This window comes from Momordica charantia (assembly GCF_013281855.1).
Source record: "Momordica charantia cultivar OHB3-1 chromosome 1 unlocalized genomic scaffold, Mcharantia_2.0 BLBB01000001.1, whole genome shotgun sequence".
In the NCBI taxonomy this organism is placed as follows: Eukaryota; Viridiplantae; Streptophyta; class Magnoliopsida; order Cucurbitales; family Cucurbitaceae; genus Momordica; species Momordica charantia.
In genome coordinates this window covers 5,116,114-5,139,472 of record NW_028275157.1, presented here as the reverse complement: position 1 = coordinate 5,139,472, position 23,359 = coordinate 5,116,114, and the positions used below count along the sequence as shown (strand labels likewise).

Below are 23,359 nucleotides of genomic sequence, written 5' to 3'. Positions count from 1 at the left end.
TTTGAAACACACACTCACAAACTCTCAAATAGAGTAAATATACAAATTTGAGATCACAAAAATTTCAATCCTTACAACAATAAAATTTCTCTCACAAATAAGATGAAAAGAAAAATTGAAAACTTGGAGAAATTAGCAAAATGAAAATTTTGAAATTATGGAGGATTGAGAATAAGAGAATTGTTGTATAATTTTGAATGAGAAGTTTAGTTTAAATAGAGGGAAGAAAATGGTAAAAAAAAATCAAGTTTAATTTTAAACCATTAGATCTTAATCATTAAGAATGAAGGGTTGAGATAATTTTGAAAAAAAATAAATTAAGAATAATATATATATATATAATAATGATATAAAAAAAAAAATATATATATATATATAAAGTGATGTGACAAGTTATTTTAATTATATATATAATATATATATGTGTGTGTGAGAAAACGGTAACTTTTCAAACTTTCTTTCTTCTTCTTTTTTTTAATAAAGTTACCAACGGTAACTTTTGACTTTTTCTTTTTGAATTTTTTTTTGAAATTTTTTTTAATCTTTTTCTTTTCTTTTTCAATATATATATATATACTTTAAAAAGAAGCTTGTCACTTGTTAACTTACGAACTGTCCACGTCATCTTCTCGGGTATTTTTCCTTCCAATTTGTTTCGATCGTAACTTCTCCGTTTGAGCTCCGATTTGGATGATCTAACAGTTGTTGGAATCGTTGTAACGAGCTCTACATTGTGGACACTTTAAAATACAAAAATATCAATAAATAAAATTAAGTTTGTTATCATCAAAACATTAATTAATTAATTAATTAAAATTAATTAATTTGAGATTAAGGCCAAAAAGCCAACATTTATAACTATCGAAAAAAGATTAAAAACATCTACAATCTTTTGGAAAATATTTTTGCACAATTTTAATTGTCTATAAAATTTATAGTTTAAAAATATACTTCTAATGTCGAATCAGGATCAACTATGACAGAAATAAAGCATTGGGCTCAAGGATCTACTGGTTTAGGTAAATATCTAATGCATTCTCCGATCGGAGAAGTTATTTTTGGAGGAGAGACTATGTGTTTTTGGGATCTGCATGCTCCCTTTAAAAAAATGTCCCTCATAATTAATTATCAATAACTATTAAAATTATATTAATTTAATTTAAATAAAAAATGTAATATAAAAAGTTTTATTTTAACTCATATTAATTGAATAATTATCAACTTTAATTATATTTCATTTTTGAATAACAAAAGTTTTGGAATTTCAAGAGAAATTCTCTCATTTTCTACCGTTATAAAATGACTTTTTTCACTCATTTTGCATAATGATTTGAGTTTCTTTTTTTTTTTCTTGCTTCTTTCATTATCGCATTTCCTTTGATATTATCAATATTTTCACTTTGAGCCCGTTGCTATCAACAATGGCTTCACTTTCGTCACAATGATCAACTACTATTGCAATTCGTCTAAGTTGTGATTCCATTAGTCGCTCCCACAAAATTAAGTTTTCGTTATAATTTGTAACAATCTTATTTATTTATTTTTATACTTTAAAATATAACCACAAAATTTCACGTGTATCGCACGCTTTGTCACCATAGAATTAGGGACCAACCCGAATTTTCGAGTTGGGAATTTGTGGGAACCGTCGGGTTGTAAAATGATGGCCAACTCAACTCAACCAGTGAGCACCCCTAATTGTATTGAAGGCAGCTCGTTTGATAATAAAAAAGGAAGAGTATGGTGACAAAGCGCCGAGCAAGTGAATTATATTGAAGAGGGGAAATTGACACATATGATCTAAAAAGTTTTAGGTTTTGCCCAAATGACCCAACATCAGAAATTTCACTTTTCTGACATAAGAGAAGTTTGTGAAATTGCCCCTAATATGGAAAAGTTCATACTTTTGGATACCGAAGTACGGATAAAACTCAACCTAGATCGCAGCCAACTCGATCGAGTTTTTAAATGATTTTGACCAACCCCAATAAATTATCACCAACTTTTTGTACCAGCATTAATTTCATTCCATACATTTCGCACGTCTCTTTACATGGCAGAGAACAAAATCTTCTTAGAGTACGGAAATCTCCACACCTTCCACATTTTTGTAACCCTTGAAAGAAATCTATTTTTTCAACGTGTAGATTCTTTGAACAGTGAACTCCAAGAATCATATTTTGAAGGTTGGTTAAATTTCATTTTCTCATCTTCATTATTTCGAATGAGGTTAGTTTGTTATTTGTTTGGAGAATGAGTTGTATTTTTGAAGTTGAAAGGAATTCTGAACAACTAGGCGGATAGCATAAATTTTAACTTTTTACTTCAGTTTTGGTTAGATCTCGGGTGAGTTGCATATCAAACTCAAGGGATTCACTTAAACCCGGTCGAGTTTTATAAATCCCAGTCGAGACATTTTTCCGAAGTGTGTTGCATAAGAAACTCAAAGGAGTTCTTAAACTCGAGGGAGTTGCTTAGGAACTCGGTCAAGTTTTGTAAATTTTTAGAATCCCGGTCGAGATTTTGTATATCCCAGTTGAGAAATTTTTCCGAATTGAATTAATTATATGTTTTTTGTTTACTCTCCTTGCAGAATGCGTCGCCTATTTGTAATCTACGGTGGTAAGTGGAATGAGGTAGGAACTATTTATGAAGGTGGGGTTATGGGAGGTTTAGACGTCGACGAAATGATAACATATGACGACCTAGTAAATGCATTGTACAGGCTTACGAGAATTGATCTAGATTAGTTCGACATTGTTATAGTGTGATGACCCCAATTTATATGTAATTAATAATATAATATTGAGATAATTACTCATAAAACATAATTTCATTAAAATGAAATAAGATATAAACTTGTTCTTTCATCTAAAAATGGAAACGATAACTTAATAAAACTTAACTTATAAAATCTCTAGCAACGAAAATCACAAAATTATCATCTTTAAATAAAACAAGTAAAAATGTGGTATAGTCATAATTAAAAGTATAGATTATAAATAAAATTCGACTATGTCTCATATCTCCTCTTCGTCAATGCCAAGGTCATCATCGACGTTGTTTTCGTCAACTATATAACTATTTGTAAAAAAAATTGAAACAACATGGAATGAGTATAAAAAATATCCAGTAAGTAATTCCCATCATAAGGAACCTTTCATGCTCAAACACACACATCATGCTTATTTGCATGTATACCTCAACCTAACATATAAACCAACAAACAACTTAACTTAACATACTTGTGCTTGCTAGCATAAACTTAAATATCTAAATCCTTAATTTGGCGACATGCTATGCAGAAATATCCCATACCATAACCGTCAATTACGCATGTAATATTTATAGGGTAATTACCCCCCACAAATACCATTAACATGAACTAATTTGTTTCCTAGGACCCAACCCTTAGCAGAAACCATATATGTCATACTACATAACATAACTGCTTAATTTGGGTATTTTATGCATAACATTAATCTTACCTAAATTCATGACACATAAGACTACTAACTTAACTACGAATACATTATGCCATGTTTTACCTAAACATGTTTTGCTATAAAACATACTCAAAATGACATGATAAAACCACGTAATCATAACATGCTTTGCAATACATCAAATTTAACCACAATCACCATTCCATAGCAAAATATATTTAAACAACATGAATAACATAATTCATTAACAAACCAAGGTAACATATCACATAATTCACTTAAAATCAATCAATAATACAACAGAACAGATAAGGCGGTAACTTATGATAGAATCCACTTACCTGAACTTTGTAAACTAAAGATAATTTCTTAAAGCTTCCTAATAACAATTAACACAACTATAATTAGGACTCAATTACCTAAACTAAGCTCTCTCCAGTAAGTTCTCATAACTATATAGGTTCATTATTCTACTAGTAAAAAAATCTCATAATAATTAACCTAGTCTATAATAACCATAAAATTTTAAATTTGTGAAAAGTAATTTTAAATCTTCATATTAGCCTCTGATTTTTATACTTTAATATCCATAAAAATAATTTACTCATTTTTCACATTTACAAAAAACTAGAGAAAACACATAGCACTAGTTTTCACAATTTTAAGCCCTAAGTAAAACTAATCATAAAAATCCATTTTAATACATTAAAATACATTTTAGGCTAGTTTAAAGGTGCTGGTCATGGTCTCAAAAATTCAGAATTAACAATCCAAATTTTGATACTAAACAAGCTAAAACTATGAAAATAATATAAACCGTTAAAAACCGTTATGAAGCAATTTTATGAACATTTTTAGGACCTTTTTAATTCTGATTTTCAGATCTCAAATTAACAAAAATAAGGCATAAACAATACCTATTTTATCTTAATAATGAATCCTAAAAATAATTTACACAAGAAAGAATGATGCTTACCGTTGGTGTGTTTTCCTCTCTACCGTAAAGAATAAAATGAGAAAATTTTCCAGCAACTAAGCGAGCTTGAAATGATGATGAAAACCTTAAAAAATGGATATGAACATGCTTAGGTTCTATAAAAAAAAAATATTAGGAAAAATCTACTTACAAAACTAGTCTAAAAGAAACCGTTCTTACCGAAAAGACAAAACCGTAATGAACGATCCTTGAAGTGACTTGGAAAAGCAACCACAACTCCTCTAAGGTGTGATTTAAAACATAAGATAGATGATTTTGAGGAAATTTTCAGATTTGTTTACAAATATTCTTGGAGGAAGATAGAAGAAATATACATATGCAATTTAAAGAGGAAAATATAAGAAGATGAAACAAACTCTCCTCTCTCCCCTCCTTGCATGGCTGAATACTTAATGGGAAGAGGAGAAATTTTTTTGTATTCCCAACAAACTTAGTTAATGAATGTGTGTAACAACCGAAAAAATATGTAGATTTAAATTATTATTATTTTTAGTTGTTTTCTTTTATTTTCTCAAAATAAACCTAGCTTTTCGTTTTAGAAATTATTTTTAAAAGATAATTTGTTCTTAGAATTTAAAAAATAAAAAATAAGAGTTTTATTAAATCTTTGTCTTTTTATTATCCTTTTTAAATAAGGATTCATTAGGGTTTGTTATAAAAGCCCTTAAACCCTAGGTTTTATTTTCTTAAACGGTTAGACCTACGAGAAAAAGAAAAGGAAAGAAGAATAATTTTGGTATCGGTAAGTTTTTCTTCCGCATTGTTTTAGTTTTATTTTTCTTGATTTGTAGTTCTTTAATTCAGTTTACTGGGAAAACATTTGAGGTCTTTGTTTTTTGAATAAAAGATTTTAAGGACTTGTTACCCTAAAAATTTTCCACAATTTTTGGTTTGAATATTTTTGTCTATTAGACTCTTTTTGCATAACTAGTTTACCTATTTGTATCCCATAAACTATAGTTTATTGTTCTGATTTTTACATGAAAAATCATATGTTTTTACCAAGTTTTAAAGGCTTTCTATACAGTTTTCAGATATGATTTTTCTATAAAAATCAGTAAATTGTTAATTGTTTTATGGAAAATTCTTGGAAGTTTTATTTTATAAAACATAAAATTTTCCAGATTTAAAATTCTCAAATTTTCAATTGATTATAAGGCTTTTAAATTTGTTTTGTTGAGAAACTTTTTGTAAATTTAGTCCGTATTAATTTATACCGATTCTTGTATTCTTAAAGGTTGTTATTGTTGATTTTAAAGGTTTTTTAACCCAGTTTTCAGATCTGGTTTTGTAGTCCCAAATCCATACTTTCCTAATTATTTTGCATAAAAAAGTGTTTTGAATGGGAAAAGTGGGTAGATAAGATTTGGTTAATAATTGGGTGAATTTTAAATCCTTGGATAGGATTTAAGGATTGATTTTGAATATTTGTTGTTTATAGGCCTCTAAGTTGACAACTACCAAAGAGGAAGTTAGTAATTTGTCATATCCCTTCGAAAAAGTGTTGTAAGTTATTTACAGTATCTCTTCGAAAAGTATTGTAAGTGATTTACCATATCCCTTTGAAAACTAAAATTTATTTTGGCTTTGATATGAAGATTTGAAATTGATATCTTGCATATGAAATTGAAGTTTTATTATGGATTTGAAAACTAATTTGACAATTGATATTATGTTTATTTGCAAAGTATTTAAAGTATTTATATGATTTGATAAAGTTTTGTTTAGATTTATTTTATAGGTTTGAAATTGATATTTTGTTTATTTGTGAAATATTTGAAATGATGTTTTCGAGGATTGATAAAGTTTGTTTTAAATTAGTTCAATGTTTTGAATTAATTTAATATTGAAAGTAAGTATTTGTTTTGCATTTTTTTTGAAAGATATTTTGATTGATTTGATAGGGCTATCCAGATATGCCATGATTTTGTTTTGAGGAAAGTTTTGCTTATTTGGGGTAGTAGCCTAATTTGGAATTGATGGATTTCTGTTCTGGCTTATTTGTGGGAAGACACTTTTGTGGTTTGGCATTCCTTGGGAATGAAGATTCATGTGTGTGTTATTCACTCATATGGTCTCACACTTAAGTAACCGTTCTGTTTGTTCTGGTCGATATTATTTCGGCATCTCTGTTCTGGTCGATATTATTTCGACAACTCTGTTCTCTGATTGATTGGTGTTACCGACGGGTAACCACATATGTTCTGTAAGCTATCCAAATAATGCAACCTTCCACTCTGATTTTGAAAGTATGAATGAATGTAAGATTGTTTTGAATGTTTGAATGATTTAGCTATTCGAAAGTTTGAAAGTTATACCAAATGCAACCTTAACCGCACGTGCCCTCCAGCACTCATGCCTCTCCGCACGCGGCCCAATCGCACGCATGGTCGTCCACGCCTGCACACTCACGTCGCACACCCCCTACCTGAGTGCCCCCTATATCGCACATCCTACCCATGCGCACACACTTTTCCCAGCACCAGCTTCCCTACGCATGCGCCACAGCCCCCACGGGCATCCCGACATTTGATGTTACCACTCCCATGGGTGCCCTCAACTTGTCTTGCCACCCACTCCATCACTTTTAAGGAAAAATATTTCCTTTTTATTTTCCTTGATTATTTTGTGGGATTTTATTTTGATTTATTTTCTTTTAATTATCAAATTTAAATTCACTTTTAGGTAAGTTCTTTATATTTTAGGAATTTACCATTTTTAATTTCTTTTTTAATTTTGTTATTTTCCTTGAAAGGTCATGACATTGGCATATAAATAGGCATGTTCCCCTTCTTTGTAAAACAAGTTTAGATGAATAAAATTTGAGTGTTTCTCTCATTACCTTGTGCAAACCCCCCCCCCCCCCCCCCATATATGGAATTCCTTTGTGTAGTTGAACTTAGGTTTTTTACCCCTTGGAGCATGCTTGTTTGATTGGTCATCAAATTCATGAAGTGTTTTCGACCTCGAGCATAGTGAGTATTCTGTCTGCTCAAGGTAACCGACTGCAAAGGTAATCCCTCTAACTCTTAGCCTTTCAGGTTGAACCATCTATACGACTGGATTCAAGTGGCTTGTGGTTTGAGCAACTCAATATGTTTGGGTTGTTGCGTAACACCTATTGATCTTCATGAGCTGGATGTGTTTGATGAAATGAAATGGGTGCGTGTGAATTTAAATGGTAGGACTTGTGGATGCAAAACATTCGATTACTATGAGCTTCCATGTTCCCATGCTAATGCTGCAGCAACGCATCGAAACATAAATGGTTACACACTATCCTTGCCTGCATACACCCTTCAAACACTAATTAACGCCGTTTATGCCGAACCTTTCACCCTCTCGAGGATGATGAGGATTGAGTTCTACATGATAACTTTGTCCACTTCAGAATCGAGTCGCCAAAAACTGTTTCCCGAGTTCGGTGACGACAGACGATACTATATCTTCAGTTGGAGAGACTCGGCAAGTCCATAAATGTGGTCGTTGTGGGAACATCGGACATAACAGGAAAACATGTCGACAACCACTCGAAAATAGAGATAACTAGATATCAATTTTATTTTGCTTCGGATTGTAAACATATATTTAGTTGTACTTCTAAACACCAACATTATGAAGATTTGGTAATTTTTCTTGAGTCATCACGAGGGAGTTTGTCCTCGAGTTTTAGTTCAATTTGAAGAATTTGCCAAGTTTTCTCAAGCGATCTCGAGGGAGTGTGTGATCGGGATATTTTCTAGTGAGCTTCAAAACTTGAGCAAACTTCCTCGAGTTTTAGAGAAACTTGAGGAAGTGTGCTCAAGTTCTAAGTCGCTGTAAAATCCCGAGGACGAACTCCCTCGGGATGCATCGAGAAACTTGGCAAATTCTTCAAATTGAACCCTAATTTAAAATCCCTTAAATTAAACCCTAATGTGAAACTTCCAAATTCAACCCTGATTTCAATCCTATATATTTATTGTCCAAATTGAACCCTAATTTGAAATCTCCTAAATTTAATTTAACCCTAGACTGAAATCCCGTGGAAACCTCCTTGAGTTTTGGCACCTATTTTTTCCAACAAACTTAAAGAACTCGAGAGAGATTCAAAGAAAAACCCTGATTTTACTTCACACCTACTATTCTTTTTTTACAAATATAACATAAACGCTCATCAAGAATCGAAAACAACAACCTATTTAATACCCAACATAAAAATTGCCATAAAAAATGTGAGATACTACCTCTGTCATTGCTAAAAAAAAACCTAAGATTTATGGGGAAAAACAACTGAAAAATGTGAGATACTAACCTTTTAGTTTGCGCTTTAGATTTTAGACGAGTTTCGCATATATGAACGATGAAGTAGGGAACACGGAAAAACTCGATGGAAAACTCGGTGAGGAAAAAATAAAAGAAAAAGGGAAGAAGAAAGAAGAAAATAGGAACGAAAGAAGATGGAAGAAGAAAGGGAGGAAGTGTTGGATGTGTTGCCCTAAACTCGTAGTTTGTAATTATGTAAAAACAAATTTATATTCAATGAAGTTTTGTTTTTCTTCTTCAATCAATTTGTTGTTGAATTTGCATCATTGCGTTGTTCAAATCCAATAAACTAAAAATCCAAGGTTATTATCATGTAACCGGGACAGTAGATATACTAGGTATATATTTGATATACCCTCAATATACAAGTGGATAATGTCCCGGGAATAACCTGAAGGGTCTTTAGTATATGGATAAGGTTCGGTACCTTATACTGGCAACACTATGGATACGACTCACTTTGTAAATGTTACAAATGACCCGATTCAGGTCGTTCGTGTGGAAACATGTGAGTGGGGGTATCCTATACAGTCAGTTTGTATAAGACCGGACCGCGAAATAGCCAATCTTTAGATGCAACATCGTTGACTAATAGATTGCTATTTCACAGGATGACCAGGCAACTCATTCTCAATCTTGAGTGAGTTATGGACTCTTGCCCACGATGGCTCGTTCTTTGATCTGTATGAGTGAGAGTGGTCCGACTCGCCAACTCAACATTCCTACCATTTTGGGGACGAGACCTAGTGGGGAGCTGAGAACATAACTTTACAAGATAGAATTCACTCCTCCCCGAATTGAGGAGTAGATGAGTGCTCCCTTTAGTGCTGACTTCGGGACTTGAACAAGGGGCATCACCCTCTCACTGGCCTGAGAGGGACTTCCGGTTATTGGTCGGACCATAACTGGATTATTCATTAGAGGATCAGTGGTATTTAAGGTACAAGATGTAACACAGGGGTAAAACGGTAATTTGACACATCTGTGGTCAATATTCGTGGACACAAAAATATTCTATAGTGAGAAGAGTGCAGCTGTGAGTTTTTAGTGGAGTAACCCGTAGTTAACGTATGTTGATTAAGGTGATTAGTGAGTTTAACCAATTAATCTCGTAACATTGGAGCTTCTGATCTATAGGCTCATTAGGCCCCTTTGCTAGCTCGTAAAGGGTAATTAAGAACATTAAGTCTTGGAAGGAATTTGAATTGTTCAAATTTAATTAAAGGGAATTTGAGTTAATTCTGTATGACACAATTTAATATAATGTATGATGATACATTATAAAACTATATATTATGTGAGAATAATAAGAACAGAATTTATAGGTTAAAGTTGAATGTGAATTAGATTCATATTAAATATTATAGGTTAGGAAGGAAATGTATTTTTTAATATGATTTAAATATTAATTGATTTAATTAAATTATGTGTAATTAATTAATTAATTAATTATGATTTAATTAATTATTAAATTTATTTATTAAATTAAATATATATAAATTAAATTTGTTAATTATGTTATTTAACGTAATTAACAAACTTACCATCTCTCTCATTCCTCTTTCATTAAAAACACAAAAATGCTATGTTTTTTAGGTTGATTTTTCCAAGAAAAAAGTTGTACAGAAAGCAGGTTTCTCTCCCTCTCACAATTATACAAAACTCAATCTCCTAAGGTTTTCTTTTCCAAGAGATAGGATACCACAATCCGGGTTCTTATTCTTAAAAGAGAATAGCAAGGCAACTTTGTGGGTGTGTCTCACCTTTGGTTTGTGCGTTCATGTTCGTTTGTTCCTGCCGAATTAAAATTCATGCTCGAGGAAGAAGACTTGCCAACGGTCTCCAAATGTAAGTCATCTTCTTCCCCAAGAGACTTAACCTCTTTTTAGAATAGAAACGGTTCGGTTTTAAACCCAGTAATGTATTGTTTTTAAACCGAGTCGAATCACAAGCGATCAATCGCTTCCATTGGGGAATCATCCCTTCAGGAAGACCAACGGTTAGTTCTAAAATGAGGGTAAATTTGTAATTTTACATTATTTTATTTTTATTAAAATAATAAATTGGGTTGGAAAAGTGAAATTTTTAATTTTGGGTCATGCAAATTGAAAACTTATTTAGGTTAAATATGCAATTTCTCAGGAAATTTGGATGAGTAGGCATTTTAAAAATGGAGTATTGATTTCTAATCACCCTTTAGAAAACATGGGTTTTCTAGATATTCTTGAATACAAAATTACTTTTCTACCTCTCTCCTCTCTCTCCTTTAGCTCCCTTTCTCCTCCTTCCCCTCCTCTCTCTTACTCCTTCTCTCTCCTCAATCTCCCTCCTTCCCCCAAAATTTTCTTTTCTCTTCCCCTTTTTCATATTCTCCCCTCCCTCTGTTTTATGATTTTTTATCCTTATTTCTCTTCTCTTCCATTTATTTTTTACCCTAATTTTATGCTATTCTTCCTCTTCCCTTCTCCCTCTTGATTTTTTTAATTTCCTAAACTTCCTCTTTGTGACTCCATTATTAGACCTCAAAATTAAAACAAGACAAAGAAAAACCTCTCGCTCTCGCTCTCGATCTCACTCTCTCGCTCTCGATATTTCTCTCTCGCTCTCGATCTCCCGCTCTCTCGCTCTCTCGCTCTAGATCTCTCACTCTCTTGCTCTCGGTCGGCAGACAAAGAAAAACCTCTCGATCTCGCTCTTGATCTCCCGCTCTCTCGCTCTAGATCTCTCGCTCTCTCGCTCTCACTTTCTCACTCTCGATCGGCTTGTCCGCACTGGAATCCGACAATGGTACTGATCGCGGCAAGCTTCTGCAGCAGTTGATCTTGGTGGAGCGTGTGATGAAGGCGTAGATGAAGGACATGGATCACGATGGGTAGATGGGCTGGAGAATATGGAAGGATAAAGAGAAAGGGAGCGTGGGTAGAAGAAGAAGAAAGAGAAAGATGAGAGAGAGAGAAGGGAGCGTGGGTAGAAGAGAAGAAAGTTTTTGGGAAAGAGAAATAATAATGAAGGAGAGAGAAAAGTGAAAAGTAGAGAGAGGAGGGAAAGGAAAAAGAACGAGTAAGAGAGAGCGGAGGGATAGGAAAGTAATTTGGAAGGAAAAAATGCCTAGAAAACATAGTTTTTTAAAGAGTGACTAGAAATCCATACTCCCTTTTTAAAGTGCCTATTCATTCCAATTTCCCCAATTTCTCATTGAAGAGCATCTAACCTCGCTGCGCCTATTGAGGGAGATGGAAGCCATTTTTCACAGTGTTAAATTTTTTTCCTTCGTTTTTTTACTGGTTGTTTGAAACTGCAATTTCCAATCCTGGATAATAATTAAAGATTTGCTTACTGTTCAAATTCGCAAGTGTATGAATCGTCACAAGTAATAAAGTAATAAGTAAAGTATCGTCTTTATAGGGAATGAATGATTACTAATTACCCAAATTCTTCACTTTAATTTTATATAAACATGGACAGTTTAATGGTGGTGAAACGAAGAAATTCTAAAATGAGTTCGATAAAAGAAGAAAGTAACACAATTATTAAGAAACAAGAGTTGATAAATAAACTTTAGAGCATGACTTCACTGATATCATCGTGCTTTTAACTCTTCTTAGAACTTTAATCCAAACTTTTCTAAACTAAGGTTGTTGGCAGATTCTACCCCATTGACTCAATATTCTCTCTTAAGCAATAAAGATTTTCTTCGAAAAGTAGAGTATCTCTATGACTACTCCGATAATTCAAATAATTAAGCATGTATAAACCAAAAAACTATGCCACAAAATTTACAAAAATATCTCTATTTCTTGCTTTAATTAGAAAGAATGATTTAGGCTAGTAAAAAATCTTGTTTCTCAATCTTGATTTATGACAAGGAATCAATGTAAAGAATGACCAAATCTAAACAATGTATTAAGAATTGAAAAAGCTCTCGCAACCAACAAGTTTAAAAGAGAAATCAAATAAAGATCATAGAACTAAAATTTGATAAAGGCTACATCAATGTCCTATAAAATGGATTTAGCTCATGCTTCAATTAAAAAATAAAATCTTAATCAACAACATTGAAGGAAGTTCGAGTAAAAAGATAAAAATAAGAAGAGAAGAAGACAAATTTGGCGATCTCTCGAGTCTCTGTTCTTCGCATTCTTTCTGTTTCTCTCAAAATCTCCAACTTTTCTCTCCGCAACGACTAGGCACTCAAACACGTGAATCTGGAAATCACCCTTCAACTTCGTAGCGCCTGGGTGCTAACCTACCTTTATGCCCAATTTTCGGCGACCAACACTCTAAAAAAATGACTCGCCTTTTCTTCTGAAATTGCTCTTTTTCCTCCTCTTCTTCAAATCAACTCCTGCAAAAGAAAGAAAAAAAAAATCTAACCAACGAAAACCAGTAAAAAAGAACTATGAAATAACTAAAAAACACCTCACTTTACTCATCCCAAAATTGACTCATCAATGTTCATTTGAATGAAATATGCTTTATTTCAAAAAAAGAAAAAAAGAAAAAATCTCATTAAGTTGAAATCAAATAAGCTTGATTTAAAAAAATGCAAAAGAAAAAAAAAGGAAAAACCCGGCCTAGGTAGCACCTCTCATTAAGGTGGCATATGTCATCTCTTCAAGTGACGACCAAATAAAAACATCATTATTTTTTAAAATAATTTACCAAAAGTAATATTTTAATAAATACTTTTACTTTAGTCATATTTTTAGAAAATCTAATATTTCATGACATTCTTATAAATTTTCCTGCCAAACAAACCAGACTATGTAAGGATGTCAAATATTTATAATTTCGGCATTTAAGACCCTTCTCGTTTTTTCTTTATTTTTTTATAAAGAAAAATGAATTGCATGGTCTCACCATCCATGAATTCAAGTAAGATAAAACAATATATTTACTTATGTTTTGGAACAAATTAGAAAAGGAAACAAGAAAGAAGAAACTTGTTTTCGTTATTTCCAAATTTGTATACAATTTTGAGAATGCTCCTAAAAAAAGAAGAAGCAAGAAACACAGTTAATTGCAGAATACTTAGATTTCTTAAAATATTGGAAACGAGAAACAAGAATTGAGAATGTTACCAAACGGACTCTTAATATTCCAGCAATCAAAAAATGTAAGATATTTGGATTCACTCAAAACAAAGAGTCTCTTGGCTGTGAGTTAAGTGTGTGCTGTTAACTACCCGAATTTAATCATTACCTCATCTTCAGCTGCTAAATTTGTGTAAATTATTGAAGGTACTCTTCTAATTTGATCATCTAAGGAAAATACTTGGCTCTTTAGTGGTGAAGACTAATTTTAAGAAAATATTCGACTCCTCAATAATGAGGAGAAAACTTGTCCTCATTACCATTAAATGTTTGACAATTAAGAGAGATGTAAAAATAGAAACTTTTTAAAAATAATAATGCGTTGTCAAATATTTAATGGTGAGGAGTAACCTTGGAATGTTTTCTCCAATCTTATCCTCGCCACTTTTAAATGTTTGACTACTCACAGAGAAATGGAAAAACAGATAAAATTAATGAGTTGTCAATTTTTCAATGATGGTAAGTACAATATTTAGTTCTCGAGGCAATATTTTCCATCATTTAATATCGCTAGTTTGTTACCATGTGCCATGCACATATATATATATATATATATATATATATATTTGCATACAATTTTTTTTTTTACAAAGGTAAATATATTAAACAAAAAAAATAGAGGATCTCACATCTTGAGATCAAGGCACAAATACCCCAAGGGCAAACAGAAGACAAGAGAACAAATATTAAATCAAGAAAACAAATCCCAGGCGGAGATAAATCAGAACTCAAACAGCAACTTCCCGGCCGTATTGTATAACGATAATGAACCTCAACTTTCAAAGCACGCAAGAGGACAGAAGGCGACTGACCTACCACATTTGCATGAACTCTAGCATTACGCTCCATTCAAATAAAAGAAACAGTCGAAATCCACGCCAATCGCCACGCACAACGACGAGCAGACTTCCCAATACTAATGTGACAAATCCAAGCAAGCTCAGTAGACCAATATGAGACCCGGTGAGAAGAACCAGCCCAAGCAATCATGCCAGACCATACCTCCGAACTAAAGGGGCACTCAAAGAATAAATGATCCCGAGACTCCAAGCCAGCAAAAAACACACAGGAAGTGGAAACAAAAGAATCCCAACGACATAATCGATCCCTCGTACCAAGATGATCATGCACTGCCAACCAAGCAATGAAAGAATGCTTCGGAATGTTCCCACTCAACCAACATTACAACAATTCCGGCCTTTAATGTCAGTTGACCATTCATAAACAATGTCAGTTGACTAAATGGTGTCAGTTTTTTGAGTAGGCGCTCGATTTTTTGGAAATTTGATATATGATGTTAGTTTAGAACTGACATTAAACGGTTCAAATTGATATCGGTTAATAAACGTTATGGTAGAAAAAGAAAAATATGCGTTCACGATATGGTTGAAAATGATGTCGTTTTGGTAAAGAAAAAACGACAACATTGTTCTTTTAAATTTATAAATGACATTAAAATTTACATAGAATGTCGGTTTACAAATGACATTAAAAGTCTAGCCTTAATGTTGGTTTAGAAACGTCATGCTAGAGAAGGAAGTAATCGCGTGCATTGGGATTCAAAATAACATCGTTTTCTGGTTAGTGTCTTTCATGACGAAGATAGGGTCGTTGTTATCTTTGTATAATGTCATTTTGATGTCAATAAAGTTACATCTTCTTTCTGATTGTAAGTGTCGGGACATGTTAAGTAGGTCGTTGACATCTTAAGTAGGTGACCATTGTGGTTTAAATTAATTACTCCAAAGACATTTTACTTCAACCATTGTGCCAACTCACAGTATATTTTTAATTTTATCACTTTTTAGAAGTCATAGACGAGATGCAAAGGATGCATTATGTTATGGATGATTTTCTACAATTCAAATTCCCTTTATTTAAGGAATTCAAATGGAATATATCTTGATGGCCTTATGATTCAGGAGAATATATCCTATATTCAAAAGGAGAAGATATCCTGATTGCCTCAAGATTCTCCTCAGATTTAGATAACCAGATTTTCTAGATGTATCAGGATTCGAATTCCACAATCCCTAGAGGGATCAGGATTCAACTCCTATAAATAGAAAAGTAAACCAAACCCTAAAGGGGGCTCACAACATTCTACACTGCTCAACTTACTCCGATTTTGACTTAAGCATCGGGAGCCTGTGTGGCAAGAGCCACACGGTCTTTAGTGGTATTCTGTTTTGCAGGTCTCGTCGATCCCTTTTATTCTTGAAGATTGGTGAGAACTTGGCGGAATCTTAGGAGGTCAAATTTATGCATCAACACATTACATTCACTTTACAGAAGCTGCAAACTAAATGATGATGTGTTAATATTTAAGTCCAAATGAAACGTGACATTGGAAAATTTGAAGTCTCTTTCTACTTGAATGTATTGCTGATGTGTTGATCATCTATTTTCATTGGAACATATAGCTGACTTGCCCATGTTGAGTGCAGAAGGGCACAAATTTGAATGTCATTATATTGATAATCTTGTTGGTGAGTTTGAAAACAACAAAGAATGGGATCAGTATTTGAGTTCTCTAGACATGTTACCTACTTTTTAGTACCTGACACAACTTTATGGATTGTAGGAGGCGAAAAAGATTATTATGAAAGATTGCCAATTAATGTTGTCGAAAATTTTTCTTGTCCAATAATCTTGTTCTAGGGACTGGATGACAAAGTAAGCCTACAAGTTTCCTCTCTTTTTTAACACAAATGATTTGCTTTCTCCCTTAGCTAGCTTGAATGATGTTCAATTGATTCTCTTTACTTCAGGTTGTACCTCCTATTCAAGCTCGTAAGATTTACCAAGCATTGAAAGAGAAGGGCCTTTCTGTTGCTCTAATCGAATAGGAAGGAGAACAACATGACTTTTGCAAAGTTACGTCTATCCATCTTGTAACTCGGTTCGGAATATTAGTTCGTCGAGGTAATTACATGCTAAATCTAAACTCTTACAACAGGCCGATAATATAAAATTTACACTGGAACAACGGATGATGTTTTTCGCGAGATTGATTGGATGTTTCGAAGTTGCTGATGAGATCAGTCCAATAAAAAGTGACAACTTTGATTAGTATGAAAATGTATGTGATTCTTGAAACCACCCCATTTCCTAAAATTCTTTGTTGTTGGTTGGTTTTAACTACAGAGTTATGTTACTTCATGAATTATTATGAGCCCTAAGTTGAAGTCTACCCAGATTCCACCCCACGAAACGGTTGTTGTCGTTTTCCAAAGTACCTTTATTTTATTATCCACAGGGTTGATATTCTTTTTTTAGCATTATTTTATATGTTTAGTGTTGATTTTAGTTCTGTTTTACTAGTGTTTTGGTTCTATTCGTGACTGTGTCAATGAACTAAATAGTAACTTGAGAAAAAAATATTTGAAAGTACAAAAAAAAAAAAGGCAAATTTGCTAGTGAAACTAAGAGGCTTAATTTATATTATATATATAGCATTGTTAGTGAAATATCTTAGTTTAGACCTAAAGCATTGCTTACCCTTGGTCTCCACTCACGTCGTCTCAGCACAAAAAGGATAGATTTTCTATACACAGCAAAGAGTCAAAAAGGGCCAAAATATTGGCATGATGATGCTAAAACTAAAAGTTGAAATAGCCAAATAGCCAAAAGTACAACTATTGGGTGATGCATAGAAACCATTGTATTAAGGTAATAAAAATTTCACTAAAATCTTAGGGGTGTTAAAATTATATAACTTGAAAGCTAAATATGGATGCAGTGATAAAAGTTTCATTGAATTATTAACTTTACATGATATACTACCACAACCGAATGAAATCCCCAACATCTACGTACAAAGCTAAAAAGATATTATCTATACTTGGAATGAAGTTTGAGAAGATTATTCATGTCTGTGTCAATGATTGTCGCTTTAGGACAAACAAGTCAAAAAATTTGATACCTTACAATAGCGGGTAAGAAACAATGTTTTCAAAATCTTGTGGTTATCATACTTTTAGTTATTTTAAATTTTTTAAATATTACTATGTTGTTAACTTTTTTATTTTATAGGAGTCATTTTACATTATGTGTCGTTGACATGCATAATAATATGGTTTACGTTTTGGATTCTTTGCATCATGCTATTAAGGAAGACATTAAATATGTTGTGAATATGTAAGTATTATCTATATTTTTAGTTTATTACATTAATATCTAAGATTGATAACTTATTAACTGTATTAGAGTGTTCTGGTTGATTGTTGAAATTATTAATTATTTTGTACGATTTTTTGGTGGGAAATGTTTTGATATAGGTTTTTGTAGGTATTATGGTATATACAATATTTTATTAATATTTTCGTTTTAGGTTTTTTAAAAAACAATGTCAGTTCACAATGTCAGTTTACAATGTCAGTTTAGAACTGACATTGTAGCCAACTGACATTGTAATTGTTCATCATTATTAAATGTAAACAATGTCAGTTACAAAGGTACAATGTCAATTCTATCAGTGACAGTTATTAACTGACATTATATTGACAATCAATGTCATTTTGAAACTGACATTGTAGACCATCCGACACATAGGCTAACACCAAAGTTAATGTCGGTTGGGAACCGACATTGAAATAACCGACATCGAACACTTACAATGTCGGTTCATTTGATGTCAGTTGACAACCGACCTTATTTTGTAAACGACATTGTACGGTACGATGACACCTGAGTTAATGTCGGCTCTGGAACCGACATCTAATATGTATGATGTCAGTTAAGAACTGACATTACAAGCCAATTTGTAGTAGTGCAAAGCAAAGAAAACCAAGGAACAGGAGGCTAGGTCAGCCGCAACACCCCCCACGCACTCGACACCGAGAAAAGACCGGACGACATGAGAATCCAAACAGGCATATCAACACCACCAACTAAAACTGGAACAGATGAAACCTCAGAGACCAGCTGGCGAAGATCAGCCGACCCCCGAGACCAGCGCCACAAACCATCAAGAAATAGACAATAGGCAACCTTCACTCGGGATGAGCTTACATCATCATATATAATCCCATCACCAAACCTCGGATAAATCGAACCCCCAAGGAGCCAAGCATCATGCCACACAAAATAGCGGTTGCCCATCTCCAATAGCAAGCCGAACCAGAGGTTGAAAAAACATCGGGAATAGAAAGAATATTGCGCCAACACCAAGAGAACCAAGACGAGGCACGAACGGTCCACAAACAATCCCCACGAAGAATATAGACCTCCACCCAAGCCACCCAAAGATAACCAACCCTTATAAAAAGAAGTCAGAGCAACTTCATTATACAGCAGAATTCCACGAAGCCAAATGAGGCACACTCAAACCACCCTCCCACAAAGGAATACACACCTCAGACCAAACCACCTTAGCCTTCGATCGCCCACTCTCGCGACCTTTCCATAGGAAAGAACGTAGAATCCGCTCAACATCATGAACAAGTTGAGCTGGAAGGATAAACACACTGGCCCAATAGACCTAAAAGCTCTACAGAATGATCGAATAAGCTGCAAATAACCAGCAAAAGAAAGCACCCGAGCCGACAAACTCCGAACACGAGAAACAATCCGCTCAAGCAAAGGCTGCAATCACAATGGGAAAGTCGGTGCGAAATGAGTGGAACGCCGAGATAACCCATAGGAAGAGAACCCACCGAAAAGCCTAAGAAAGCTGCCAACTGCTCCACGTCAACATCAGGAAGACCCGCCCCGAAAAACGAGCTCTTTCGTGTATTCGCAACAAGACCTGCCAACTCTCCAAAAGAGGCAAAAACATCCTTAATACAGGATAAAGAACTAAGGTCACTGTGCGAGAAAATCATCAAGTCATCTGCAAAACATAAATGAGTCAACCCAACCCTATCACACTTCTAATGAAATCGGAAACTCGGCGGCAGCCTATTCAACATCCGAGACAACACCTTCATGGCCATAACAAAAAGATATGGGGACAGGGGATCCCCTTGACGCAAACCCCGATGGCCAGGAAAATACCCCTCAAGTGCACCATTCAAAGCGACCGAGAACATGGGGGAGGTGATACAAGCTCGAATCCAATTCACAAACCAGGGAGGAGTCCCAATAGCCAACAAAAGACCCAGAAGAAAATCCCAATGAACATAATCATAAGTCTTCTGAAGATCTACCTTTAACACACACCGAGACACTCCCTTATTCAGATTATAACCACCCAAAAGCTCTTGGCACAAACAAAATATTGTCAACAATACGACGCCCTGGCACAAAAGCAGATTGATTTTGACTAATAAAACTAGGGAGCCAAACCTTCAAACGATTAGCCAGAAACTTCGTAATGAACTTATAAAGCACATTACAGCAAGAGATCAGATGGAAATCCCCCAGACTCAAGGCACTGTGAACCTTAGGAATAAGCGTGATAGACGTTGCATTCACCCTGAAGGCAAGAATGAGGTGTCAAAAAAAGTGCAACACAAACCGACAAAAATCATCACCCACAATACTCCAAGCCGTCTCAAAAAAACCCATTGAAAACCCATCAGGGTCGAGAGCCTTCCCAGAGCTCATAGAAAACAAGACATCCTTAACCTCCAAAGCAGCCACAGGACAACACAAGTCATCGCAACACTCACCCGGTCAAACAAAACCAAGAATTTCCTGCGGGCCGATCAATCAGTCACGATAACCCATAGGCTCAGACCCTAAGAGATTACTATAAAAGTGAACCACCATCTGAGAAATCTCAGAACGGTCAGTAACCCGCTGGCCCGTAGCATCGGCCAACGAAGCTAACTCATTCTGAGTAACCCTACCGCGAACACTCCAATGGAAAGCCACTGGACCCTAGACTTTTGACAAAGCAAGGCCTCCTCTTTCACAGCCCAGACCAAAAACTCCTGCACCGTCAGCCTCTCCTCCTCCTGAGTAGGAATAGACAAAAGATCACTCAACAACCACGCTTGGGCAGTCACCATCCGAGCACACGCCTCCTGAACACCCTTCTGAATAGCATTCAGAGAATGACTGAAACGACGCAACACAGGTTTCAATGTTATGAGATTATAGCAAAAGCTCACAATAGGTGAGACTTGCAGAAATGACTTCCAAGCAGCTCGAATAGAGTGAAGAAACTGCACATCTGTTGGACAATGGTCAAAAAACATAAAGGAAGGTCGCCTCCTCGGAATAACAACTCCCACAGAAAACACAAGAGGGCAATGACCAGAGACATTCCACTCTCGAACTTGAACCTCAAAAACTAGCATGGAGTCAATCCAGGTCGGGCTAACCAGACACGATCAAGCTGCTTTAGAATCAAACTGTTGCTTATTCGTCCAAGTAAACCACGGCTCGGACACACGAGGCTCAACAAGATCAGCCAATAGCAATGTCTCTTCAAACCACACCATAGCTACCATGTTCGGATTGCCACGCAAAACCTCCGACAAACGACGAATAGCATTAAAGTCACCTATAACCACCCCAGGGCCATACCACCACGAACAAATAGACACCAAAAAATCCCAAAGAGAAGCCTGTTCAAAAAGGGAATTCGAAGCATACACACAAAGAGCCCGACGAAAATCTGAGAGACCCTGTCAAAGACCACCCCATGCACAAATTGGGAAGAAAGAGTATGCCGAGTAAAAACATAACAGCCCGGACGCCACATCATCCAAATCCGCCCATGATCAAAAGAAGAATAACTACTCACACAGTGCCAATGGCCCTAAAAGGGCCGAAAAACAAAGTTAAAATTACAATGCATAACTCGAGTTTCCACCAAACAGCAGAACTCAGCACCCACACTACTCAGAAACGAGCAGACCTCCCGGCCTTTTGCGGCGGCATTCAAGCCCCACACATTCCATGAACACCAACTAGACATGAGAAATGAGAGGGGAAGAAGAACTCATCCTCGTACTTGGGGAACCACCCATCCGATGTTTAGCACGTCTGGACACAACCGCAGTAAAGCCGTCATGCTCCTTACCCTGAGGCTCATCAAAACGCCCAACCAACGTAGAATAATCTCTCGTACACACCACCTGGCTTGTGTCAGCAACCTTCTTAATAACATCCTCACTAGTCACCAAAGCAGCAAAACGATTTCCACCCACAATAAGTCGATCAGGCCTTGGATCTAAAACCATTGGCAACCTATCGGGAAACACAAACTCCCTAGCCGGAGCTATAGAAGTTGGTGCTAGAGGAGATAACGAGGGTATAGAGTAACCACCTGTGAAACCTTTGGAACCCACACTTGCTTAGAAGAAACAAGACAAGCCGCATCTGAGTGACCAAAAACACAACAACGAGAACAACGTCGAGGCTTCCAGGTATACACAACAGAAATAGTGAATAAAACATCGCACACACGGACTTTAACAGAAGTAGGAAAAGAGGAGGCAACCTTCATCTCAATACATATCCTTGCAAAGGACGGCTGACTACGCTCCTACATAGCCTTATCAAGCCATAATGGGGTCCCAAGCATACTAGCAATAGTACTGAGACCTCGTGGGGTCCACAATTCAAGCAGGATATTAGATAAATTAACCTAAACTGGCACTGTATCAAAACAGAAAGACAGGCGTCGAACGACGAAAGAGAAGCGGCTTGCCACCAATATGCCAAGGGCCATTGGACAACACCCAATCACACGACGTATCATGCAAGAACTGGAATAAAATAAGCCCATTGTCCAAGAAAGTAATAAATGGTTCTTCCACATTTGCCCAAATACGAGCTACCAGCCGCGATACAACAGCAACCGGGGGACGAGAATCCAAAAATTGCCCTACCAAAGAGTTCGCCCACAACTTCTCCCCATCACAGACAACCTCATCCGAGGGAACCGCAATAAGCTCCCCATCAACCAGAATTGGGGGAACACAATCAAGAATAGGAGACGACGAGGATGTTGGCTTTTTGGCCCTCAAATTCATTAATTAATTAAACAATGTTTTGATGATAACAAACTTAATTTTTATTTATTGATAATTTTAGTTTTTTAAAGTATCCACAGCGTAGAGCTCATTACAATGATTCCAACAACTGTTAGATCATCCAAATCGGAGTTCAAACGGAGAAGTTACGATCGAAACAAATTGGAAGGAAAAATACCCTAGAAGATGACATGGACAGAGCTGACAAGTGACAAGCTTCTTTTTTAAAATATATATATATTGAAAAAGAAAAGAATATATTAAAAAAAAGTTCAAAAGTTACAAACGGTAACTTTGAAAATAAAAAAAAAATTAAACATTTCTTTTACACACACGTTATTTTATTATTATTATTATTATTATTATTATTATTATATAATTCAAAACTTGTCACTTCATTTTATATATAAATAAGTATTTTATTTTATTTTATCATTATTATATATATATATATATTATTATATATATATATATAATTCTTAATTTATTTTTTCAACATTATCTCAACGCTTCATTTTTAATAATAAGATGAAATTTCCAACTCATTGTAAGGGGAGAGGATCGTCTTTGCTCTTGTGAAGAGCAGTA

General features: G+C 34.8%; 1 protein-coding gene across 1 annotated transcript; it reads right to left on the bottom strand.

The window, feature by feature from the left end:
* Positions 1–18,644: 18,644 nt before the first annotated feature.
* On the bottom strand, positions 18,645–21,088 carry LOC148213152 (uncharacterized). Its single transcript, XM_088123328.1, has 8 exons — positions 20,636–21,088; positions 20,302–20,411; positions 20,130–20,259; positions 19,766–19,990; positions 19,499–19,621; positions 19,337–19,427; positions 19,198–19,292; positions 18,645–19,100 (listed from the first exon to the last, which is right to left on the bottom strand). The coding sequence occupies exons 1-8, from the start codon at positions 21,086–21,088 to the stop codon at positions 18,645–18,647; spliced, it is 1,683 nt and encodes a 560-aa protein (XP_087979454.1).
* Between the last annotated feature and the right edge of the window lie 2,271 nt (positions 21,089–23,359).

What these genes read in the sequence shown, in the direction of transcription:
- LOC148213152 (XM_088123328.1), bottom strand. Translation starts at nt 21,088, where the DNA reads ATGCTAGTTTTTGAGGTTCAAGTTCGAGAGTGGAATGTCTCTGGTCAT. An exon ending in TTCTGGCTAATCGTTTGAAG is followed by an intron (nt 19,991 to 20,129) that starts GTTTGGCTCCCT and finishes TGTGTGTTAAAG; the next exon opens with GTAGATCTTCAGAAGACTTA. An exon ending in CAGCTTTCTTAGGCTTTTCG is followed by an intron (nt 19,428 to 19,498) that starts GTGGGTTCTCTT and finishes TTGTGATTGCAG; the next exon opens with CCTTTGCTTGAGCGGATTGT.